The sequence below is a fragment of the Pteropus vampyrus genome, unplaced genomic scaffold (assembly GCF_000151845.1).
Source record: "Pteropus vampyrus isolate Shadow unplaced genomic scaffold, Pvam_2.0 Scaffold300, whole genome shotgun sequence".
NCBI lineage: Eukaryota > Metazoa > Chordata > Mammalia > Chiroptera > Pteropodidae > Pteropus > Pteropus vampyrus.
Window position 1 is genome coordinate 993,161 of NW_011889081.1, and position 26,302 is coordinate 1,019,462.

Consider the following 26,302-nt stretch of genomic DNA (forward strand, 5'->3'; position numbering starts at 1 on the left):
GGGAGGGGCAAGAGAGACCTGTGATTTGTCCCAAGAACATTCTGGGTAGAGGCTGGCCTGACCGGTTCATCCCCACTAAGGACAGAAGCCCCAAGATGGAAGTGCTTCACTGTGGCTCATCTAGTCTCTGGCACCTTAAACTTCCTGTCGGGGGAGAGGGCGACCCAAGATAAAGCACATTCCCCAGCCCAAGGTCGCTGTGCCTCAGCTCTCTCCTCTTTCAAATGGGCTGGCAGTCCTCACCTCCCCCAACCGGGTTAAGGACTGGATGAGATGAGAAGGGAGAGAGCTCTGCACACTGTAAAGCACCCATGGATGCCTGGCACATAGCAATATCAGGTGAGCTCAGTACCCCCAGCCTGGCTCACGGGGCCCCTGGCAAAGAGGCCCAGGGGAATGAATGAGCTCCCTTATCCCACCCCTGCAGCTAACTGGACACCTGGGGACAGACACCAGGCCTGGGTCCCTGGGACAGCACATGGGCCAGGAAGCCTGGCTAAAGGAGCCCAGAACAGCTGGAGACCTGGCTGGGGAGCTGGGTGGGGGCCCTGGCACAGTCATAGCAGGTGCGAGATAGATGTGGTGGGCCCCAGGCTGGGATTGTGCGACCTAGCTAGGATCCCAGCTGGGCCAGGGAGCTAAGGGGCAGGTACTCACAGGGGTGGATGGCACCAAAACGCGTGTACAGGTTTCGAGTCGGGGGATGCGGAACCTTCGCGGCTTAGTGGAAAAGAGAGAGGAAGAGGCAGGAATGGTGGGGGCTCTTCCAGAGTTTGGCTCCTCCCCGGAGGCCCTGCCCCCCAACCTGTCTTCTGGCTCAGCAGTCCCCAGCCTTTCTGGCACCAGGGACCAACCAGTGCTCTGAGGTAGAGCTGAGGGGGCAGCTGCAAAAACAGATGAAGCTTTGCTTGCTCACCTGCTGCTGGTTCCTAATAGGCCACAGACATGGGGTTGGGGACCCCTGCTCCAGCTCTGTTTCCCAGGCTGCCTCCCAAAAAACATCAACCCTCCCCATTTGTGTGTGGAAGTACCTTCTCTTCCCTTCCTACCTTCTCGAGCTTCTTAAAGCTAAGATATTAAAAAAAAGGCCTTTTGAAAGTAACTCAAGGCCAGGGAGGAGACCTTATTTTAGCATAAGATACAGGCAAAATGCTGACGGGACTAGTCACAGGTTAGCTGTCTGGCAGGTCTTTAGATCTTCCCGTCGGGGGCCAGACCACCACAGTGCCCCACTTCCGTCTTCCATTCCTTCATCTTTTGTGTGCATTTTTTTGACATAAAATTCACATAACATAAAATTAACCATTTAAAGTGAGTAATTCAGTGGCGTTAAGTTCATTCGCAAGGTTGTTCAATCATCATCTCCATCTAGTTCTAGGACATTTTCATTACCCCATGAGGCAGTCGGTCCTTGGTCTCCCCTCCCCCCAACCCCTGGCAATCACTAATCTGCCTTCTGTCTCTGTCATTTGCCTGTCCTGGACATTCCCTTCTTGCTGTCCAGCCAAGAAGCACCATGACTGGCCACCTAGACCAAAGGCACGAGAGGGGAGGGACTCACAGGTGGCTGTGCTGGGCACAGGGGTCTGAAGGTGAGGGCCCAAGCTTGGCACCAGCACAAGTTACAGGGTCGCCAAGCTCCTTCCCATGCAGGACACCAACTGTTTCTTCTGCGTGGATGGCTCTGTCCTTCCCTGGCTGTCTCCTGATGAGTCCTGCCTCAAATAACCTTTCTATGAGAATGAGAAGGGACATCTGAGATTGACCTCTCCCTGGTCATTCTCTCCATTTCCATGTTTCATCTTATTCACTTGCTGAACTTATTTACATTTCACCATCCTACGGAGTAAAAACTCTAAGGAAGCAGTAACGTTGATTACACTGGGTTTTCCCTAGTGACTTCCAAATCACACCTGACACCAACAAGGGCTCAGGAATGATCACGGCCATGTGGCAGCAGAAAGTGCCTCAAAGATCTCCCTTCAAGACAAAACTCATTCAGCTGCAGAAAGCGCAGGGAGCTGACGGCCTCCACCTGGTAGCACCTGGAGTCTGTTAGCACATCCTACCAATGATAGGGGCACGAGGCCTGGGCATCTGTTGGGCAGCTTTGCCCGGAAGCTCCCCCCGGGCTGCTCTGGACCTTATCCAGTCTGTGCACTGTCTGCGGGTCTCTGCTTCCTCCCTCCCTTTCCTCCTCCTCTTTGTTAATGTCCTCCCTATCCAAACCTCCTGCATTCCTAACTCTGTTGCAGGGTCTATGACCTCAAGGACCCAACTGAGACCACCTAGATTCCCCACAAGCCTCTGGGATCCAGATAGCCGGGGGTCATGTTCCTCGAACCTGAGTTAAGAACCACCACCCATGTGCTTTATGGGTTCTATGCAAATGCCTGGCTGAGGGGTGCTCCCTGGACCCCACTCTGATCCCCAGTTGGCACCTGGATCCGTCCACAGGTCAGAGGCAGAACCTGCCAACCAGCTGACCAGTGAGACTATCACACTGCTTCCTTTCAAGGTAAGGGAGGTAAGTTCAGGGTGCAAGTTCAAAGACCCACCAAGGCCTGGAAGCCCAACTGCTGACCCAGCACTCTCTGACATCCCCCACAACCTTGGACTCTACATGTCCAAACTTGAATTCGCCACCTGACCTCAAAACCTGTTCCTCTTGGTCTCCTGAGCTTTCCTGCCTCTACATAAGCCAGGAGACTCCCAGTCGGAGGAGATACCTGAGCCCTGGCAGATGGGAAAGATTCTCCAGAGGCTCCAGGCTGAGCACACAGCATGTGCAGAGGCCCAGGGGTGAGAAACAGCCTGGCTCATTGAGAGAGAGTGAGCGAGCAATTCCATGAGGCTGAAGGGAGGAGACCAGTGGCCAAGTGGATCTTCAGATCAACCAAGGGGTCCAGATGAGGCCAGTGGCCAAGTGGATCTTCAGATCAACCAAGGGGTCCAGACTCTGAGGGCAATGCTCCCCAAGATGTCTGTGTCCTAATCTCCAGAACCTGTGAATGTCACCTTACGTGGCAAAGGATACTTTGCAGATGTGATTCGATTAATGATTATCCAGCTGTGCCTGATGTAATCACAGGGTCCTTATGAGGGAGGCTGGAGGGTCAGAGTCAGAGAAAGAGATGTGAGGATGGACGCTGAAGTCAGAGTGATGCCTTTTGAAGATAGAGGAAGGGGCCACAAAGGAATGCAGGAGGCCTCTGGAAGGTGGAACTGGCAAGGAAATGGATTCTCCTAGAGCCTCAGAAGGAATCAGCCCTGCTGACACCTCCACTTTAGCCCGTAAGCCTCATTTCAGATTTCTGTCCTCCAGAACTAAGACAAAGTAAGTCTGGGTTGTTTTAAGCCACTCAGTTTGTGGTAATTCCTTACAGCAGCCACAGAAAGCTGACAGGTTCTGAACTAGGGAAGGGCCGGGTCAGGGGCGTGTTTTAGGCAGTTCATGCAGAGCTGGTGGGGACCGCAGAGGCTAAAGAAGCATCTCCTACTCCCTCAGTTCTGCCTTCTGCCTCCTGCCTCAGCACCCCTGCCGCCTCCTCCTGAGTCCTGCCCGTACTTAGCCTTCCTTCCATGGAGAGTCTCTGAAAGTCTAGCCTGCTGACAGCCCGCCTCAGCAACCGTCCATCTGACCCCTGCTGGGGGCATCGCTCACTGGGGATCAAGTGTTCTTCTGCCCTGGCTAGAGCTCCTGACCACAGTACAGGCATCTGGAGACCATGGGCTGGACGGACACCCCTGTGTGACCCCCGTGGTGCTGGCAAAGGGCTGGATGCACAGCAGTACCGAGTGGATACAGTAGGATGAACAGATAAATGCAGCTGGGACCAAGCTGGACCTGGGTGGGGCTCACATGGCTAGTTTAGGTTTAGATAGTGATTGTTTTGGATTAGAATGTTCTTTTGAGTAAACAAATGAGTGCTATGAGCATACTGGTCAAAAAATCTGGCCACAGGTAACTGGTTTCTAATGCTAGACTTTGTTGCCCCTAAGCAGGATAAAGCAGTCGAGGTGTCAGGATTCAGTCCTGCTCTACTGCTTGGAGGTCTTGAGAATGAATGAGCCGTGGGGAGAAAAGCCCTTCCCTCTGTGGGGAGAGGGGTGCTGCCTGGTGAATGACTGGGAAAAAAGGCCAGGTGTATAAGATCATCCTGGCCCCTCCGCCAAGGACGCCCTTACCTCATTTACTGTAAGGCCTCGCCAGGTTGCTGTAGGGCCTGGCAAGAAGTCGGCTTCATTAAATATTAGCCACCATTGTTATTATCCTGCCCGGTGGTCCCTGAAACCCAGCCTGGGTCCCCTTCCAAGAGCATCTACCGCCGGGGGGCCTGGAGAGGAGTTCTCACCCCAGGGGGAATGCAGGGTTCCAGGTGGTGTCCTGCCATCCTGGCCCAGGGGGAGAACCTGTAGTGGGTTGAATGGTGGCCCCCAAAAAGACATGTCCCCCGGAAGCTGTGAATGTAGCCTTATTTGGAGAAAAGGTCTTTGCAGATGTAATTAAGTGAAGAATCTTGAGATGAGATCATCCTGGATTAATCTCTGCACTGCAGGTGGACTCTCATCTTTGGGGGGCAGCAGCACCCCTCCCTAGACCCATGTCCTTTGCAACAAGCTGTTCTTGTACCAAGCCCTCCAGGTCAGCTATTTATCCTCACCTTTGGTTATCTGCTTACAGTTTGCCTCTCCCACTCCTGTGGAGACACCAGGAGAACAGCTCATACTTTTTACTCTCCTCTCTCTCCCTGGCACCTGGCACAGTGCCTGGCATACAGTAGGACCCCATTTTTGCAAGTGGCTGTGTGAAGACCCCCTCAGTCAGAAATGGTGCCAGCTGTGGGCCCTGCCTGCATCCCCTCACACTGCCCAGCGAAGCCAGGACACCGGGCAGTGGTGCCCAGGAAGGCCTGACGCCCCTCACCAGCCAGCTCCTCCACACCAGTCAGTGGCCGTGCCCTGTCCTGGTTGTTCATTCGGCCCTTGTACAGGATCCCGTCCACTCCAAGGATGTCCACTTCGGCCTGTTGGACAGCCCAGGCCCCAAGTCAGGGAGTGTCCTTGAGCCTCCCTAGTACACACAGAGGCCCAGCAGACAGAGCATGGTCTCCCTGGGGTCACCCACTGCCCAGGCTGCAGACTGACTCACAGTGTCATAGTCCATCAGTTCAGGGTCCCCATAGGTGTAGAGTGTCGACAAGTTATATGACTTGAGCTTGGCATCATTCCCAGGGCCATCACTCCAGTCCTCGTGGTCTCCAAGGTCCTGGAGCTGCTGGAGATGATGCTGTTCCCTGGGGCAGGGCAGTGGGGTCAGCAGCCACCTGAAGACCCCTCTGCCCCCGAGGAGCCTCAAGATGGGCCCTGAGGACCTGGCCAGCAGGGAGGGAAGACTGGAATTTCCTCCAGCTGTTTGGGTGATACAGGTGGGCAGGCCTGGGGCCTGGTAGGTGGATAGAGTTAGGCACGGTTGGGGCAGAGGGAAAAAAATCAAGGCCTGCATTCCCCCTCCCCCAGACCATAGCCATCAGGCCTGGTCTGGCCTGCCAGGTGCATGCTCTTAGCTAAATGGTAACCATGACCATATAAAGTGGGGGATGGGACATGGGAGCCCTGTTCCCACTGTCCTCACTTCCCTTGCATGACTCTTTCTGGAGATCAAGAAGCTGTTTTCCCCTCACCTGGCTAGACATACCCACAGGTCTGGGGCTGGAAGCACCATGAAGTGGTGGGGTGTCAGGAGGGTGAGGGGCAGAGCTGGGACCCAGGGTGCCAGCTAGGTCCATCGGAAATCCTCAGGTTTAGGTACCAGCTCTGCCACTCACTACCTTTGACCTTGAGCAGGTCACTTAAGTTCTCTGAGCCTTAATTTCAACTGTGAAATGGGATAATAGAATACACCACCACAAAGGGCAGGTGTAAGGATTTAATGAGCTGTCAAAGCGCTTAGTGCAATGTCTGTCTGGCCATGGCAAGCCTCGCCGAGGACTCACGGTCATTACCTACATCCTCCAGTGGCGATCAGTATTAATCCTATCTTGTAGGAGGTCGTGAGATTTAAATGAGAAACTCTCCCCTAACGGTCCTTGCCCCATAACAGATGCTCAAAAAACATGTCCATTCCTCTCCTCCATGATCATCTCATGCACCTGTCTGCTGCCCCGGCCACCTCCCAGAACATCTGTCTCTCCTGCAGATGGCTGGGACTATCTTTGGATCCTGGGACTGGACTTGACGTCTCTGCAGGGCTTCTGGGTCCTGAGTGACCTTCATGGGGCAGGCCCCCAGCCTGCTTACCTCATCTGCTGCCGCTGCAGGTACTCATAGCTGTTGGCACTGGCTGGCCGCCGCCGTGGCAGCAGGTGGGCTTTGCGGATGGTGATGAGATGCCTGTTGGAGGACAAGAGCTCAGTGGGAGGCATATATGGTTAACACTGGGCACCAGGCTCCCATTTCCTCCAGGAAGGCACCCTCAATTGTAGCCTGAAACGAGGCTGCTCTGGGGAGCCCCAATAATCTTTGTAAGTCATAAAAAACAACTGTTCCGACTATAAAATTAAAAACCGCAATAGGTAAATCCTAGAAACAGGACACAGACTGGCCAGCACCTGGAGGAGAAAGGGAACGAGAGTGACAGCTAATGGGTAAGGGGTTTCCTTCTGGGGTGATGAAAACGTTCTAGCACACTAGAGGTGGTGGCTCACAGCTCTTGTCAATATATAAAATACCACTAAACCACTTGCTTAAAATGGTTAATTTACATTATGTGTATTTTCCTCAATCAAAAATAAAGTAAAACCTCAGCCTTCTGAGGAGCTGGAACTGTTCTACATCTTGATCTGAGTGGTAGCTACAAAGGTGGACATGTGGGTAAAAACCCATCGAGCTGGACAGTAAACATTGATATTCTTTCTGTGTTTAAGCCACAATAAAATTTATAAAATTTTAAAAAAGTAATACACATTGATTGCCAGCATTTTAGGAAGTATAGAAAAGCACAAATAAATAAAGTACGATAACCATATGACAAATATTTTGATACGTGTCCTTCCAGGATTTTTCCATGTTTATGTATTTCTTTTTTAACAAAAATAGGCTCATAACACACCTGCGATGTGATTTTCTCATTTAACTTATTGCCAACATTTTTCGAGGTTGTTAATATTCTTCCAGGACTACGCTATCAATATGGCAGCCACTGGCGACAGGTGACTATTTAAATTTACATTTGAATTAACTAAATTTAAATAAAATTTCAAATTCACTTTCTCAGTTGCACTAGCCACATTTCAAGCACTCAACAGCTACACGTGGCCAGTGGCTACTACACTGGGCATCACGGCTATAGAACATTTCTGCATCTCACAAGGTTCCATTGTATGGTATTCTCCTATGATCTGTTTTGGCTGATGTGAACGTACGTACGGTAACTCATTTACCACTTCAGTTTGTTTCTTTTCTTTTCTTTTCTTTTTTTTTTACTATTATAAATAATGCCGCAACTAGAGATCTGTTGTTTGAAAGAAAATTCTGGTATAGCTCCAAAGCCCCTCCATAAACATGGGCTGGCATGGGGGCGCTGATGAGCTTCACGGGTCAGCAGGGCCAGGCTCGCACCGTACAGAGTGTGGGTATTACAAGATCCAGCTCTTAAACCCTATTAGAGTACTGCTTGGCAGCGCCTCCGAAAGCTAACCATATGACTCAGCACTTCCACAGTTGGGTTTATACCCAAAAAGAATTGGAAATAGGTGTTCAAACAAATATATGTTCGTAGCAGTACTATTCACAAAGGCCAAAAGGTAGAAACAACCCAAATGTAGTCCATCCATACAAGGTGATATTATGCAGCCATAAAAAGGAATGAAGCACTGACACAGGCTACAACATGGATGAGCCTCAAAAACATTATGCTCAGATGCAAGAGACGACGTATTGTATAATTTCGTTTCTATGAAATGTCCAGAACAGGCAAATCTACAGACAGAAAGTAGATTCAAGGAGGGGGCAAGGGGAGCGACTGCTTAATGGGTCTGGGGTTTCCTTTGGGGACAAAAAAAAAAAATGTTTTGGAATTAGAGAATTTATTTACATCATGGTAAATAAATTAAATGCCACTGAATCATTGACTTTAAAATGGTTAGTTTTATGTTATGTGAATTTCACCTCCAAAAATAGACTATAAAAATACATATAAAAAAAGTCTCACAAAGTCCTGCTTTCCCCCACAGTTTCCTTCTATCCCTTTTCTTTTAGAGTTGACCCATTCCCTGGGACAGTGGGCACCAGACAAGGCCTGGTGGAAAAAGGAATGACGGTGGCCCACCCAGGGACAGGGAACAAATGAAATGACATTTACAGAAAGTGGATGTGCATATCAATGATCCTTGAACCTCATGGACACATAGGGTTGGGGTGTGTGTGTCTGTGGGCTCTCACATGCATCCAGAAGAGAGAGGGTGCCCCCTGGTGGTTCTACTTACGGGCCAGTCATCATCTCCACAGGCCGGTCGCAGGAAATGCATTTCACCCGCTCAAACAGTTTCCTGGGAGACATGCAGTGGTTAGCTGTGGCGCCCCAGCCAGGATCTGTGAGGCTGCTCCCTCCCCCAGGTAGTGTTTAGGGGAGGCTGCAGGTCTGTCTCTGCCTCAGGGCCAGGACTTCCCCCCATTATCCTATACCCACTGGCCTGGCCCAACGCGGCTCAGCTTTGCTGGTCCCTGCTAACTACTATCTGCAGCTTCCTGGAGCAGAGGTGGGGAATCAAAGTGTGTGTAGTTTATCTCCCCGCTTCAAACAAATGGAGATCTTTAAAACCAGGGACCTTCTGGAAACCCCCTTCACGGTGGACAGTGGGGCGTGAGGGGTAATTTAAGGATAGGAGCCCCCAGAAACAGAGTCCCCCTGCCTGGGGTGCTGTCTGGATGTGGGTAAGGGGCATGGCTCTGGTCACAGATCCCCCCAGGCTGCCATGTGCATGGCCCCTTCCCTCTCTGAGCCTTGGTTTCCTCATTTGTGGCAAAAGGGCTTTGGGGCAGATGGGCTCCTGGAGCCCCCTCTGCCAGCCCAGGCCAGGGTGGCCCACCTCTGAGTGCCTGTGCTCTCAGCTCATCCCGACCCCTTTCCACACCCAGCTGGGAAGCCCAGCCTTCTCTCCCCATGTCCGCAGGTTTGGAATTCTTGCTCCCAGAATCCTCTGGGACCCCCCTCTTGTCTCCTCCCCAGAGAGGGCCTCCTGGCCTCAGTGAGGGGCTCACTTTCTAAAGCCGGCAGCGCTGTCGGGGTCGAATCGGAGGCCTTCTATCAGCAGCTTCCTGACTACTTGCCAGATCTCCTCAATGTCTTTCTTTAGATTGTCCAAATCCCTGCGGGCCAGCTGGAACAACCAAAGGGAAGATTATTTAGTCAATTTTAATTCACACTCTGCATCGCTCCAGAAAAGGATTTGCAGTAACCTGCAAAGTTACACAGAGTATAACCAGACTGAACAGAGAAAGTGAGGTGGTTACAGAGAAAGAACCAACAAAGCTTGGGTTAAGGTTCGTACCCCTAATGCATGCTATTGCTAGGGGGAGCTGCCCAGTGAGCTTCCCTGCAGCCAAGGGAAGAAATACCCTTAGTTAGTTACTGCCCCCAAACAATCAATCCCTATGCTCAACTGCACACCTCTGGGCCTGAGAAACATCTCTCCCAATGGTCCCCAAACACCTTACATTCACACATCCAACACATATATTGAGTGTAAAGTATACATTCACTAAATACTGAGTGTAAAAGTATACGACTTTTAGTATAGTTGTACAACCATCACCACATGTTCCTCACTCCCAAAAGAAACCTCATACCCATTAGCGGTCACCCCGTATGTCCCCCCAAGCGCCATCAGGTGTAGGCAACCACTAATCTACTTTCTGTCTCTGCCTATTCCAATCATTTCATATAAATGGAAGCAGACAATCTATGGCCTTTTGTGCCTGGCTTCTTTCACTGAATATGTTTTCAAGGTTTATCCAGGTTATAGCATTCATTCCTTTTTATGGAATGAATAATTTATTTTACAGCTAGACTATTTTGTTTGTCCATTTACCAGTTGATGGACATCAGGCTATTATGATAATGCTACCATGAACACTTTGTATGAGTTTTTATGTAGACATAATTTTTCATTTCTCTTGGGCATATATATACCTAGGAGTGGAAATGCTGGGTACTGTGGTAATTCTGTTGAACTTTTTGAGAAACTACCAGACTGTTTTCATGGTGGGACTTCTGAATTTTTAAATGGTTTCCAAATTTTGGTCTCTAAACATAACTCCCCACTAAAAGGAACCAGAACTCCAGAGATGTGGCCAATTCAGGTCTGAGGAAGGTACTGTTGACAGTAAACCTGGAACATCTTGTCACTTAAGAAAACAAGACATTTTTCTGATGACAAAGGGTCAAGTTGAAGGGTTCACAAGCCAGCTCTCAGGCCAATGATGAGACCATGGGAATGACAAAATAAGTAGTAACGTAATTGATTGAACAAACTGAATATACAAAAATCCATGATTTATGGTGACACTCACGAAAAAGAAATCAATAAATAAAAATAGAAACCTTCATTTGCTACTATGTACTGGATATGGCTATTCTACCAATATCTTACCCTGAAAACTGGTCATTAAAGGAAATACTTCATCATTGTTCCTGCCTTTCCTCAACGAACCATATTTCCGGGTAATCACCTCAAGCTGATGAGGAACAGCTCTTCTTTACAGATTTCTAGGTGATAAATGTAGAAGCTACGTCTGTCTTGCTCTTTTGGGTCACTCACTCTGGAGGAAATCAGCTACCCTATGAAGGAGCCCGTGTGATCAGGGAGTGAGGGATCTTGTCCAAGCCATGTAAGGACGGACATCATCTTGGAAGTGGCTCCTCCAGCCCCAGATGTTATCTTGACTGCAACTTCATGAGAGACCCTAAGCCCCCCAGCTAAGCCACTCCCAAATTCTTGACCCTCAGAGACTGAATGTTTGTTGTTTTAAGCTGCTAAATTATAGGGTAATTTGTTATGTGGCAAGTGCTAAACAATACATAGGAACTCACCTTGGTGCCCAGGTCCTTGTTGAGCTGCTTCACAGCCTTCCTCCAGTCATCCTCATGGGACATGACCTTGCCCAGCATGCCCTGAATCATCTCGTTCAGCTCCATTGCCACCGTCTCCAGGTCGGCTCGGTTTGCCTTGCCTGCCAGAGTGCTCCTGTCAGCTTTCTAGAGAGAGAAGGGACTCAGGGAGTCAGGGCTGCTGGGGTGGGAGCAGGAGGAAGCTGGCGGAGATCAGACCACTTTGGTCAATTTTGTCTAGTTTTGGAACCTTGGACATCTAGCCTTGGCTTAAATTCAACTCTGGGCTCCAAGTTGGCTCAAACACAGTCATCAGATCAAAGCCAAAGTTTTCTGTGACAGAGAAGTTGGGACATGATTTTTAAGTTCATATAACAAATTGTCATTAATTCTGAGTCACTGAAAATAAGAGTTGATGGGACAACTTTTGAGCAGCTTTCCCAGCTTTTCTATACAAATAAAAGTGGAAGGAGACTCTGAAGTCTCTCTGCCAGGTTTTGTCTTGGGGCTGGATGATTCCATTTCTCTGGGCCGGAGAGCTGGGGCTCAGGATGGGGGAGCAAGAGGAGAGGAATCTGCTCACTCACCTCTCTCAATTCCTGCTCTATCATACTTTTGTCTGCCTTCTGTATTTCTAGGCTTTTTATTTGTGCATGGAGAGCCTAAGAACAGAAGCAAAGGGCATGTCAACCACCCTTGGAAGCCCCGAGGGTAATGTCTGCCTCCCACCTCCACCCTTGCCATGTGCCAAGAAGGGACAATGAGGCCAGGAGGACAGCAGGTAGGGTGGGCACATGGGAAAGCTTGGGCTCCGGAACTCCAGGTGCCCAGATCAGAAATAAAGGAACATGGGACTTGGGACAAGCTGTCCTCTTGGAAGTGGCATCATGGGAACTTTGCTGCACAGGAAGGCAGACCTGAGAAAGGAAAACACAAATCAATGCTGATGCTTTGGCTCTCTAGATTTTTTTTTTTTTAATTTAAAATTATTGGGGTGACATTGATCAACAAATGGCTTCCTAGATGTTTAAGGCGAGTTCACCTCTTCTGATCTGTAACGGGGTCCCGGAAGAACTGCAGTCTGTTTATCAGCCAAGCACTCACATGCCACTCACACTTATGCCACTGTCAGGGAACAACCCTCATATCTCACTCCCATATCTCCACAAAGAATCAGCTCCCTCCATTAATTCTACCCTCTCTCCCCTTACTAGACTCTTCCTATGACAGCAGCAACAGCTAACCTGCTTGGAAAGAGCCTCACATCCTCTGGGCCATGTCCCCAAAGGGTGAGGTCACTTTTCTTCCAAAGCTGAAAATAGTCTTCTACTTCTCCCTTCATACCTGGTCTCCCTCTCACCCTTAGCAACAGAACGCCCAATTTTTAGAGGGCATTTGACCTCCCAGAATCATGACTATATTTCACAGCCTTCCTTACGGCCTGGTGTGACCACTGGGGTGTAAACGCAAGTAGGTAGGTGTCTTCCTTGCTGCTGGCTTGAATTTAGAGTTAATGACTAGAGCCTTGAGGTGACCTTATGAAACGAAGTCACAGACCATGGAATACTAGACCAGCTCTAGACTGACCATCTCTGACTTTGTTTCTCTGAGTTACATAGTTTCAGTCAGTTATTTGGCAGTTTATGTTATTCAAAGTTGAACCTAATTCTCATTAATGCAAAGCTCCATCACATCCACTTGTGAAAGGAAAATAATGTTTCCCACAGTCATTAAGAAAGAGTTCTGTCCTCATTTATTTTCCTGCTGTGTTCTGAGTGGGAGACACTTGAAGAGAAGCACTCTAAGGTGATGGATGTTTCCATCTTGCTTGGATGGTGGTGACATGGGTGTATGAATAGGCAAAAATTAATCCACCTCTTATACTAGGACTTGGGCATTTCACTGTGCATAAATTATAGTTCAATTAAATACACAAGTACCACTGCTTACCCCCAAACACAGAAGACTCTGGACAGTGTCTGTCCTGTTGACTGCTGTATCACCAGGCCTTAAGAAGGTGCAGGGTGAAGGTGCAATAACATTGGCTGAATGACTCAATGAATGAATAAGCGGATTCTTTGCATCACCTGTTACATTCTCACAGACAGCCAGGTAAAGCAGTAACGGCTATTCCAGATGTGTCTGCATGCCCTCATTTCTCTACTGGAAGGACTAGATGGGGCTCCTGATCTGTTGCACATGTTCATTGAAGAAATATTTAATGAAACGTGTGTTGTATACAAAACCCCGTTCCAGGTCCTTCCAGGGTTAACTTTTATAGGTAATTAATTCTTGTTGGCATGAGGGGCAGGAAGGAAGTCGGGACAAAGGCTGCCTTGCTCCATTTAACATTGTTTGGTCGGGCCTCATCCTCTCAAGCTTCTCTCAAGGGGTGATGACTACTTAGAGGCAGATTCTGTCACCCCGCCTGCCCTGTGCTGAATGGACTAGCTCCAGTTTCCACCCAGGAAGGGCACCAATATATTCCTAGGACATGGCAATCCGGCTTTTTGAAGCAGTGACTAAAAGAGAGCCCAGAGTAGCCAGAAGATGTCATTCCTATCTTGGCACTCACAAAGGTCTGAGCTTGAATCATTAGTCTCTTCCGCCCACACAGTCCAGGAGATCTCCCTTTCCCCTGTGCTTAGGCTGGGAACTGGTTTGCTTTGCAGTTCTTTTCCTGTCCAAGTTGCCCTGTGTGGGTCCTGGCCTGATTACTCTGTGTGACCATCTTTGGAGGCGAGATATGCCTTGGTCCTCCCCTTCGCCCTCCATACTCTAATGTATCCCACCAACAGCCCCCTCACTGGGAATCAGAAGACCCCATGGAAACCAACTCAGGTGGTTTGGTTTGAGATTTTGTCTCTTTCTATTTTGGGGGAAGGTCATCTCCTACTGGGAATGACCTTGATCCCTTCTCCGAAGGTCTGGGACACCTCCAGGACAAGGCACAGACTGGACTGGTCCTGAGATCCAGCTCAGCAAGTCAGAACCCCTCAGGCTCATGGGAGGTGTCTGTTGGAATGAGCCCCTGGCAGATGCTCTGTATCCATCTCCATACCTCTCATGTCAGCAACTCTGCTGTTCTGGAAAGGCTCCGTGGCGCTGACTGCTCAGAAACAAGCCAGTTTAGGAGAAACGTTATAAACCTAACAGTTGGCACAAGAAATCCTCTTATTCATTCATTGATTCATTCAGCACATCTTCAGCCTTCACTCTGACCAGGCACCCTTCTAAGGGCAGGTGACCCAGTGGTCAACAAGATGGACACCGTTCAGGCTTTTCTGTTTGAATATGTGTGTGCTGCTTGTTGTGGGGGGCGGGGTTTGTTTGTTTCTAACCGAATTGTAATTTACATACAAGCAATTGCCAGTAAAACTGTCCACTAACTTTTCCCTGCCTTCAGGACATCTGTGAAACCTTGCAGAGGGTCTGAATATCCCAAAGAGGAATTATCCCTTCAGTGTCCTTCCTGAGCCCACCCAGCCCTCCAAACCTTTAACTCATCCAGGCGAATCTGGATCTTATCCACTGTCCTGTCCAGCACGATGTAGTGATCCTTCATCATCGCTATTTGGTGGCCCCAAACTCTCTCGAGTTCCTCCTCCTAAAAAGGGGAAACAGATACCCAAGGTCTCTACTTCTGACATTGCCATGGCCAGGATGGGGCTTGAAAAGTGTGTGCCAGACCAGGATATCTCCAACCGGCCATCTAGGACACTCACCCACCCTCTGGGACCACAGATGGAGCAGTTCGCCTGGCCTCCACAGGGGAGCAGCTGCCTTCCCACTGCCCCAGGCCTCCTTTCAGCTAAAAGACAAATGCTTCATCTGGTTCTGGGTCATGGAGTCTGCCGTCAGCTTGCCTCATGGCGTGGTCTTCTTAATAAAAGCTCTTTCTGCCTGAGACACTGACCTGCATCCTGGATTTCTGGAGGCTGACAATCTTTTCTTGCAATGAGTCCACTGCTGTCCCAAGCTTGGAAGAGATTCCCATATTAGCTGAAAGCAAAGGAGCAGGCAGATGTTAGTGGCAGGGATGGGAGCATATGCTTTGTCTAGAGCCCCATCTGCTTTTGTTAAGAGATATCTGAGGCAGCACTGTCCAGTAGAGAGCTATTGTGAACTTGGGGGCCTTTGAGGTCATTTAAAATTTTCTAGTAGTCATATTTAAAAAAAAAAAATCTAAAAAGCAGGTGACATTAATTTTAATAAAAGTTTATTTAACCCAATATATCTAAAATAGTATCATTCAAATATGTAATCAAAAAATTATTAATGAGCCATTTTATATTCTTGTTTCCACACTAAGCCTTCAATATCCATTGTGCACTTCCCACTTAGAGCACATTTGAACTTGAACTTGCCCTATTTCAAGTGCTCAACAGCCACGAGTGTCTCTTGGTTATCATATTAGACTGAACAGGCCTAGGGAAAAGTCTCCAAAATTTACTCCCCTCCACAAAATAACCCCAAACAAAACTTTTAAGTACCTTATTTATAAGTATATTAACCCATCACAAAATAGAAAGGAAGATTTAACAAAAAAGGAGAGGAGTTAAAAAAAGGGAAACTATATCCAGTCTGGACAAGAGGCCAAAAAGTAACATGGAAGACAGAGCTGGGAGAGTATAAAAAATCAAAGCCAAGATACATTTACAAAATAACCACAGTTTTCTTAACAAAAATGGCAGCTAGTCAGAGGTAGAATTTGGGCTATTATGGCTTTATGTTTTAAATTTAAATTCATGACTATCAGAATCTTAGCTGTGCCCCAGTATTCACTGATATCAATGTGGTTCTTTGTAGCTATGTGAAGTTCTACTTGCTCTTTTCAAGAGTTGTGGGACAGCACTTTCCAACAGGGGTGGCACTGAACATGGGTGTGACTTATGTTAATGCAACTATTGTATTGGGCACGGAGCAAAACGGCAAGATAATGAATGATTCAGACAGGGTGGGGCAGTGGATCTCACAGTGGGTTCCCAGGCCAGCAGCAGGCAGCAGCATTTCCCCAGGAAGCATTAGAAATGCACATTCCTGCTCCCCCTCCCCCCAAATCACCTGAGAGAAACTCTGTAGGTGGGCCCCCCAGTCTGTGCTCCACCAAGCCCCTGAGGGGTATGGAGTGCTGAGGTGAGCTCAAGGTTGAGAACCACCCGAGTTATATCCTCAGTCAGCATATAAGCATCATGGGCATGAAATAGGAACACAAATCTACTGGTCCCACTGCTACTCGGAACTGACTATGGTCTTTAAGGATCCGCATGTTTGCCTGACAGTTTTCTTAATTCCTAATTGATCACATCATCTGGGGTCTGTTCAGCGCTGCTGGGCATGCTGGTGGATCCAGACTTATCAAAGCACTGTCGCGTGGTACTGTGTTTTATGGGCTATTGAAAGGGAGATTTTGAAGAGTAATTTTGACTCTATATGCTTCTCCCCTAAGATAAGACCTTGCTGTACTTTCATTGTAAAGAATAGACTAGAATAATAAGAGGCTGATGCTTACACTAAAGGAATAAATGGCAAATGGTTGAATGTAGATTTTGTTGGGGCAGCTAAACAAAGGAAAGGGGGTGCTTCCTAAAGGCCACGGGGAGGGTCTGAGCCCTTGCCACCCTTCTCAGAGCCGGGCTGGGCCTACCTAGGTAACTCAAGCGCTGTTGCAGGTTGGTCGACAGCTGGGCAAATTCTTCTTTCAGGGAGTCGTGTCTAATGGGCATCTGGGCTATGTGGTTCATGGAATACTTGACAGCTTTCTTCTTGTCTTCAGGAGTCACAGCCTGTTTGGCGGCTAGCATGGCCTGGGACAGGGCCGTATCAGGAGGGATAATACTAGAAGAATATAAAGAAGTGAGGTCTTCGTAGTCCATCTCTTGTAAGTTTTCCATCTCAGTTTCACTGGTGAAGGCCATGGAGGTTGTGGCCCCACGTAAAGACCCTGCGCCCATGACGTCTGCCAAAACCCCTAAGGGCCCAGATGCAGCTGTGGTCGTTGCTACGGAGGCCAATTTGGTGGCAGGCGCATCCCTGATGACCTTGCTGGCAGCCTCAGCTGCCTGGGCTGCTGAAGCCGCAGCAGCTGCATAGGCGGCAGCTGCGGCGGCTGCAATGGCAGCAGTGGTTTTTACTTGCTGAAAGGCAGACCGGGGACTCTTTAGAGGTGCTTCCTTGGAGGCCTCAGCCTTGGGAGCTCTGTCCTGAGAGACTTCTGCATAATCTTCATTTTCTGAGACAGCTGGGAGCTGGTGAATCGCCTGCTGGTGAGACTGTAACCGTACCTGACGAGGCCAAGCTGAGCCAAACTCTGTGGCTGGTCGTGGGGCCCTGAGGCCCTGGAACAGAGCAGACAGGGGACCCGATGGGCCTGGGCCAGGCTGGAAGTAACGTTGTCCCCTAAAAGGCCCAGTGCTAGGTCTGGGCAAGCCTCCGGGAGGAGGCCAGCCTCCTGGAAGCGGCCAGCCTCTGGGAGGAGGCCAGCCTCCTGGAGGCGGCCAGCCTCTGGGAGGCAGCCAGCCTCCTGGAGGCGGCCAGCCTCTGGGAGGCAGCCAGCCTCCTGGAGGCGGCCAGCCTCCTGGAGGCATAGGCCAGAATCCTGCTGGTATGGGCTGTAGGCCTGGGGGTGGGGCAGGCCCAGGCTCGGGGACTGATCCAGGCTCAGGCCTGGGGACTGCTCCAGGGGCAAGCTCAGGTCCATGCACAGGCCCAGGTCCAAATGCAGGCCCAGGTCCAAATGCAGGCCCAGGTCTGGGGGCAGGCCCAGGTCTGAACGCAGGCCAAGGTGCTAGCGTGAACCCAGGTGTCAGACTGGGTTCCAGCATGGGCTCCAGTGCAGACATGGGCTCAGCCTCTGGCCCTGGCACAGAACCAGGCTCAGGTCCAGGTACAAGTCCAGGCTTGGGTGCTGACTGAGGCTCGAGCACCTGAGGCTGGCCCAGCTCCTCGGCCCCTGTGAATGGAACTGCCTGGGTAGACTCCTCCTCCTGTAGTTGGCCCGGGGCCTGGTATTGCCAGATGGACTCCAGGAGCTTGGGGAGTTGGATGGTCTCTGGGACCTGGCTATGATCAACACTCTCGAGGTATGTGGTAGTCTGGGGAAGGTCAGTTTCTTGTAGCTGCTCTGCGACCTGCCACAGCTCAGAATCTTCCAGCTGTAGTGAAGCAGCTTCCTGTGGAAAAGTTCCCTGCAGAAAATGGGGCTGGGCTGGCCAGGTCTGCTCCAGGCCAGCTCAGCGCTCACCCTACCCACTCCCTCACCCCTACTTCCCTCTCCTCTATCTTCCTTCACTTACTGGGGTGAACATGGCCTCATGGAGGCTGCTCCAGAGTACTATGTCCTCAGCTTTGGGGATGGTGAGAATCTTTTTCTGAAGAGTCATCTGTGGGATGAGGGAGGGGGTCAGGAATGAGGGGTGTGAACCTGGTGGGCATGATGCCTTTGGCTGGCTCCCTTGTCCACAATGCCCTCCAAACTTGCAAGTTAATGAGCCTTTGCAGCTCATGTTCTCCTTACCCCTCCACGTCCCCAGCACCCCTGAATCTGGAGGTCAGGTGACCAGGGATAGAGGATAGGCCTGAGATCCTCACCATGTCCTGCTGCATCTTATTCATCTTCTGGTTCTGCCCTTTCAAGTCTTCAAAGGAAGTGTCTATTTTTTCCAAGCGTATCTGTCAAATGAGCCAAACCCATGGGTCAGGGGTACAAGTTCTAGTCCCAGCTATGCTTTTCTCACTACTCAAATACAAGGACTTAGCTCTAGGTGACTAAGAGCTGGAGAAGGAAGAATAGATTTCAAAGCAAGTGTTTCTCAGAGAGTGAGAAAAGGGTAGGAAAGGGTTCCCTTGGCACATACATTTGGGAAATGTTGGGCTTAAAAAGCATTCAATGCGTTTTTGTAGAGTAGGACTTCTCAGAGCCTTTAAAGAGCCTTTAATGGGCTGGGTCAATGTCCTTGTGGCTATGGAGGGAGCCAGAATGTAGGCCTATGCTAGGTTTACTCCACTTCTCAATTGGGATAGAGCTAGAAGAGGAAGAAGTGCTCTCTTTCTCCTAAGTTGATGGAATATAAGCCTGGGGTCACCAAGACTTGGGGAGTACCTGCCTGAATATGACGCTAACCCAAACTAAAATGATCACTGAACGAGAGATGTTGATGTGGCGTGAGCACCTAGATCTAGCTGTACCTGAAGACCTTCCTGGACTTCTTAGTATATGAGAATAAATTCTCTTATTATGCTTACATAAGAATGAACTAGATTTATGTAACTAGTATAGCATGGTGCAAACCATCAAGAGTTCAGTGGGATGGACCAAGTGGCTGGGCCACATCAGCCTCCTTCTCTTGCCCCCAGGGCTGTGTTCTTTGACTAAGAATGGGCTTCCTAGATTTATCCTGTCACCCCAACCACCAGAGGTCTGAGCAGCATGGCCAGCTTGGAGGATGCTGAGGAGGGTCTACCTTATCAAACATGTTCTTCAGCATGTCCACATCCTTCCTTAGGGTTTCCGTGGTGACCTTGAGAGCATGAATGTTGGTGAGCAAATCCTGCAGGGTCTTCATAGACTGAAGAGGGAGAGAGGAGGGGAAAACATGAAGTTGGGTGTGGCTGGGGGAGAAGACAAGAGAAGTGTGAAAACTCTGATGACTGCCATGGTCCAAGAAGTCCTCTGGGCTCTCCCAAAGCCTAGGCTGGAACATACTCAGAGGCTAGCAAATAACATTAAAATCCACAGTGCTCTGAGCGCTCAGATAGCCTGCGTGAACAGGAGGCAACCCTGTGTTGAATGTATTCAGTAACCAGGAATCACTCATAGTGAAGCATCTCGTGCCCTTGGGTGGGAACCACTGCAGGATAGGCAAGGGAGTTATGACTGGATTTACATTTTTAAAGGGTCCTGGCAGCATGTGTAGATTGGCCCTGGGATGGTAACAGGGGAAGCCAGAGGGCCAGTGAGGAAACTTCCAGGTAAGAGCTTATGGATGCAATGCCGGGCTCATAGATCAGTTTTACCACTGACTGGGGCTGTTATTGAATCTGTCTAAGTTTTCGATTCCTCAATCATAAAATGGGTATGAAAAAAAAATAATGTACATAAAGGGCCTAGCACATCATACTAAGCAAAATAAGCCAGACAGAAAAAGTTGAAAATCACATGATATCACTTATATGTGGGATATAAACCTAAAAGCAACAAATGAACAGGACAAACAAACAGAGACTCATGGACATGGACAATGGACTAGTGATTACCAGAGGGTAGGGGGAAGGGGAGAAGTAGACAGGGGAAAAATTTAAATAATTTCTTCAATATAATTAATTAAAAATATATAAAAATTATAAAATATATAAAAAATTAATTTAAAAAATATATAAGATGCAGAAAGAAAGAGATATTCCGTTCGGGGAGGTGGTTTCTTAGGAGGTGCGCTGCTTTATTCAAATAATGACAGATGAGAATGGGGTGGGGAAAACATTAATTTCTATTTTAAAATATCTGTTACTGTGGTAAAATATACGTAACAAAGTTTACCATTAAAAAAAAAGGGGGTCTACAGCCATGCTACCCTAACCAAGCTTGATCCTGTCTGATCTCAGAAGCTAAGCAGGGTCAGGCCTGGTTAGTACTTGGATGGGAGACCATCTAGGAAAACCAGGTGCTATAGGCATGAAAAAAAAAAAGGTTGTAAGCTGTCAAGGTCCTTGCAATCTGTGAAGTCAACCAAGGTTTGCCTTGCCTAAAAAAAATGAATACATAAAAATAAATAAATAAATAAATACATACATACATACATAAAATTTTTTTAAAAAGGGGCCTAGTACACAGCTAGGCATTCAACTAACAAAAATTACTAATAGCATAATGGTAGAAGTCCTTCTTATCAGTAATTATATTAAATGTAAGTGGATTAAACTTTCCATTAAGAGGCATAGATGGGCTGAATGGATAAAAAAACATGATCCAAACTTACAGTGTTTTATAAGAGACATATTTTAGATTCAATAAGAATAGTTAGAGACTTCAATACTTCATTTTTGATAATGGATAAAATGACTACATAGCTCAGCAAAGAAAAAGATTTGAACAAAGCTATAAAGCAGCTAGACATAACAGACATCTATAGAACACTCCACTCACCAATGGCAGAATACACATTCTTCTCAAGCATACATAGAATATTCTACAAGATAGACCATATGCTAGGCCATAAAACAAGTCTCAATAAATTTAAAAAGCACTGAAGTAATACAAAGTGTATACTCTGACTACAATGGAATTAAATTAGAAATCGATAACAGAAGTTATTAGAAATCCACAAATACATGGATATTAAACAACACTCTCCTATATGTCCAATGGGCCAAAGAATAAATCACAAAGGAAATTAGAAAACACTTTGAGATGAATTAAAATGAAAACACAACACATCAAAATTTATGGGATGCAGCTAAAGCAGTGTTTAGAGAAAAATTTTAGCTGGATGTGACTACATTAACAAAGAAGAAAGATCTTAAATCGATAGCCTAAACTTCCACCTTAAGACACTGGGAAAAAAACAAACAAACAGTGAGCTAAACCTAAAGCAAGTAAAAAAGTGAAACAATAAAGATTAGAGAGGAAACTAATAAAATAGAGACTAGAAAAATAATAGAGGAAGTCAATGAAACTAAAATCTGGTTCTTTGAAAAAAAAAATCAACAAAATTTGCAAACCTGTAGCTAGATTAACCAAGAAAAAAGAGATAACTCAAATTATTAGAATCAAAAGTGAAAGAGGGAACATTACTATTGACTCTACAGAAATAAAAGCAACTATAAAGGAATACTGCATACTAACTGCATACTAACAAATTAGATAAGTGGGACGAAATGGACAAATTCCTAGAAAGACATTAACTACCAAAATGACTCAAGAAGAAATAGATAATCTGAAAGACCTAAAACAAGTGAAAAAATTGCAGTAGTAATACAAAATACCAAAAAGAAAGGCCCAGGCCCATATGGCTTCATCTCTGACTTCTATCGAATATTTAAAGCAGATTTAATACCAATTCTTCACAAAATTTTCCAAAAATTGAAGAATTCCAAACTCATTCCATGCGTCTAGTATATTGATACCAAAATCAGACAAAGACATCCCAAGAAAACTAGACTATAAATGCATAAATCCTGAACGAAATACTAGCAAATAGAATCCAGCAACGTATTGGGTAAATAACCCAGTTAAAAATGGGCAAAGAGTCTACAGCCATGCTACCCTGAACAAGCCCGATCCCATCTGATCTCGGAAGCTAAGCAGGGTAGGACCTGGTTAGTACTTGGGATGGGAGACCACCTAGGAAGACCAGGTGTTGTAGGTGCAAAAAATAAAAAAACAAGGATTGTAAGCTGCGAAGGTCCTTGCAATCTGTGAGGTCAACCAAGGGGTTGCCTGGCCTAAAAAATAAAAATTAAAATAAATAAAGAAATAAAATAAAAAACGGGCTAAGATCTGCATAGACATTTCTCCAAAGAAGATACACAAATGGCCAATAAGCACTTGAAAAGATGCTCAACATTAGCCATCAGAGAAATGTAACTCAAAATCACAATGAGATACCACTTCACATCCACTAGGTTGGTTAGAATCAAAAGTCAGATAATAGTAAGTATTGATGAGAATGTGGAGAAATTGGAACCCTCATACACTACTGCTGGGAAGGTATAATGGTGCAGCCATTTTAGAAAACAGTGTAGCAGTTCCGCACAAGATTAAACAGTTATCATATGACCAAGCAAGTCCATTCCTAGTGATATACCCAAGAGAAATGAAAACATAGGTCCATAAATTTATACATAAATGTTTATAGCAGCTTCATTCATAATAGCCAAAAAAGTGGGAACGACCCAAATGTCAGTAAACTGACAGATGAATAAACAAAATATGATATATTCACAAGAAGGAATATTAGTCATAAAAAGAAATGAAGTACTGATGCTACGAGGATGAACCTTGGAAAGGTTATGGTCAGTGAAGGAAACCAAACACAAAGACCACATATCACACATAATGTGTGATTCCATTTATATGAAATGTCCGGAATATGCAAATCCATAGAGACAGAAAGTAAATTAGTGGTTGTTTATGGCTGGGGAGTGGGGTGAGGATTGTAGAGTGGTGATAACTAAAGGGTATAGGGTTTCTTTCTGAAGTGATGAAAATATTGATTGTGGTGATGGTTGTCCAACTCTTTAAATACAATAAAAACTATTGCACTGTACAATATTCTAATGGGCGAATTGTATGGTATGTGAATTACATCACAATAAAGCTGATACATACGTATATACATATAAGCATCCCATGTTCTTGGATTGGAAGACTTCCCAAACAGATTCAGCTCAACCCCTATAAAAATGCCAGTTGGTTCTTTTTTGCAGAAATTGACAACCTTATCCTAAAATTCATATGCAAATGCGAGAGACTCTGAATAGCCAAAGAATCTTGAAAAAGAAGAACAAAGTTGGAGGACACGCTTCCTGATTTCCAAACTTTCTACAAAGTTACAGTAAGCAAGACAGTGTGGTACTGGCATAAGGAAAGATATATATATATATACATATATATATACACACACATATATATACACACACATATATATATACATATATATGTGTATATATATATATCAATGGAAGAGAAATGAGTTCAGAAATAAACCCTCACATTTACAGCCAATTAATTTTTTTGATAAGGGTGCCCAAACAAATTAATAGGGAAAGAACAGTCTTCAACAAATGGTGTGGAACAGCTGGCTATCCACATGCAAAAGAATGAAGCTGGACTGCTACCTCACGCCATATATAAAAATTAACTGAAAATGGTTCATAGATCTAAATGTAAGAGATAAACTATAAACTATTTACTCCTGTGTTCTAGAAGAAAAAATAGGAGTAAATCTTTGTGACCTTGGTTAGGCAATGGTTTCTTAGACACATCACCGAAAGCATAAGTGTCACCTTTTATCCACAAAAAAAGAAAAAGAAAAAAGGGATAAATTGGACTTCATCAAAATTTAAAACTTTGTGTATCAAAGTATATGCCATCAAGAAAGTGAAAAGATAACTCACGGAATGATAGAAAACATTTCAAATTATATACGTACAACACATATGCAGAATATATAAAGAATTCTTACAACTTAACAACAAAGACACAAATTACCCAATTAAAAGTGGGCAAATCATCTAAATAGACATTTCTCCAAAGAAGATATACAAATGGCAAATAAGCGCATGAAAAGATGCTCAACATCATTAGTCACCAGGGAAATGCAAATAAAAAACACAATGAGACAGGCTTCGCACCCACTAGGATGGCTATGATAAAAAAGACAGACGGTAAGAAGTGTTGGTAAGAAGTGTTGGTGGAGAAACTGGAACACTCATACACTGATGGAAATGTAAACAGCAATCTCTTTGGAAAACAGTCTAGCAGTTCTCCAAACTTGAAACATAATCATATGATCCAGCAATTCCATCCCTAGGTATATGCCCAAGAGAAATAAAAAACATATGTTCACAGAAAAACTCGTATGCAAATGTTCGTAGCAGCACTACGCATAATAGCCTACAGATAGAAACAGCCAAATGTCCATCAACTGATAAATGAAATTCCATACAATGGGATTTTACTTGGCAATAAAAAGAATAAAGTACTGATACATGCTACAGCATGAATAAACCTTGAAAACATTATGGTAAGTAAAAAAGTGGGAGCTCAAGGAGGAGCAGGAATGGAGAATGACAGCTAACGGTCCAGGGGTTTCATTTTGGCCTGTTAAAAATGTTCTAAAATTGAGTGTGAAAGTTACATAACTGTGAACATTCTAAAATCACTAAACTGTACACTTAACTTTTTTATTGAAGTATAGCTGACATACATTATATGACTCCATACTCTAAATGAATGAATTTTCTGGTATATGGAATACATCTTAATAAAGCTGTAAAATACAGCATTTTTGTTTGAGAGACATGTGGGGTGAATTTCAACAGTGTCTATTAGATGGTATTCAGGAGTTATTGTTAATTTTATTGGGGGTGATCATGGTATCGTGGACAGGTTTTACGAGTCCTTATTGGCTGTGGAAGGAAAATGCTTTTCAGAGAAGTCTGTGACCTATGTACAATGTTTCCCTTCTCCCTGTCTCCCTGGGGTAACCAGAGGACCAAATTATCTGAGTAGGAGTCATCCCACCCTCACGTGGCTAAGTAACAGGGCGAACCCAGAAAAGATGGTGAACCTTACAGGCTGCTCCACGGGGGAGGGCTGCACACCAGAGGAGAAAGATGATTTTCTCAGGGAGTGCTGCTCTCACATGATAGGCAGTTACAGGTTCCCCCACCCCAGACCCAGCCTGCTTCTTACAAGCCTGGGGACATGCAGTGAACTCCAGTCTTGGGAGGAAGGGCCAGTGGAGGGGCTCTGGGGAAGTGTCAGGATTTGGACTGTGTTGGTGGAAAAGAACCCAGAAGGGCCCACATGGCCCCTCGGGATGAAATCAGGGCTTGGATGGAACCACATTCAAGGGAAGCAAGTGTAGAAAGCTGTCTTTCCCAGAAGTGGACCTCAAGGTGTGTGGAGCCCAAGCAGGTACTGGCAGCTGGGCTTGTGCAGACTTGCACTCATCTCTGCTTTCCTGTCTCTCTCCGAAGAGGGCTTCAAGAATGTAGGTTCAGTACTTGAAACTAATTTAAATAAATAAATTTAAATAAAAAGAATGTAGGTTCCAACTGAGGGCCCAGTGCTTACAAGAGGCCTGGAAGGGCCCATCCAATACAGGGGTTCAAAGCAAACACGCCCTCGGACAACCAGTTAAACTGGTCTCTGTGGCCCAAGAGGCAAGAGCTTTGGAAAATGGGAATCTTCACTTTCAGAACTAGGAATGCGACAGTACTTCCTGGGACCCTGGTAGGTGGCTGCCGACCTACGAACTTCATTACTGTTATTGCAGCAACTTCGACTCTGATTCTCTAAATCCCCAAAGTGTTTCCCATGCCTTTGTTATGAAATTCTAGGAAACCAATTTAAATTTAAAATCATTTTAATTGTGGGATATACAGCAGAAGTTTGGGGTTGAGGAGGGAGTTCTAAAATTAAAAAATTTTAAAAAGCAACACTAGGTTGTTGCAGTCCCCTAAGGGGAT

At 46.4% G+C, this 26,302-nt stretch overlaps 1 protein-coding gene and 2 pseudogenes across 1 annotated transcript in view; 2 read left to right on the forward strand and 1 right to left on the reverse strand.

Annotated features, from left to right (window-relative positions):
- The window catches only part of CUNH16orf96 (chromosome unknown C16orf96 homolog), a 47,465-nt gene that overhangs the window by 1,482 nt on the left and 19,681 nt on the right, over nt 1-26,302 (reverse strand). Inside the window, exons 4-17 of the mRNA XM_011376620.2 lie at nt 19,573-19,677; nt 18,701-18,781; nt 18,406-18,492; nt 16,758-18,282; nt 15,027-15,112; nt 14,607-14,717; nt 11,698-11,772; nt 11,093-11,257; nt 9,262-9,380; nt 8,487-8,549; nt 6,301-6,393; nt 5,153-5,297; nt 4,928-5,027; nt 658-720 (exon numbers count right to left, since the gene is read on the reverse strand). Of these exons, the coding sequence (XP_011374922.1) occupies nt 658-720; nt 4,928-5,027; nt 5,153-5,297; nt 6,301-6,393; nt 8,487-8,549; nt 9,262-9,380; nt 11,093-11,257; nt 11,698-11,772; nt 14,607-14,717; nt 15,027-15,112; nt 16,758-18,282; nt 18,406-18,492; nt 18,701-18,781; nt 19,573-19,677 (2,818 nt within the window). The remainder of the gene's footprint in view (nt 1-657; nt 721-4,927; nt 5,028-5,152; nt 5,298-6,300; nt 6,394-8,486; nt 8,550-9,261; nt 9,381-11,092; nt 11,258-11,697; nt 11,773-14,606; nt 14,718-15,026; nt 15,113-16,757; nt 18,283-18,405; nt 18,493-18,700; nt 18,782-19,572; nt 19,678-26,302) is intronic.
- Nucleotides 20,663-20,781, forward strand: LOC111730070 (annotated as a pseudogene).
- LOC111730060 lies at nt 22,354-22,473 on the forward strand (annotated as a pseudogene).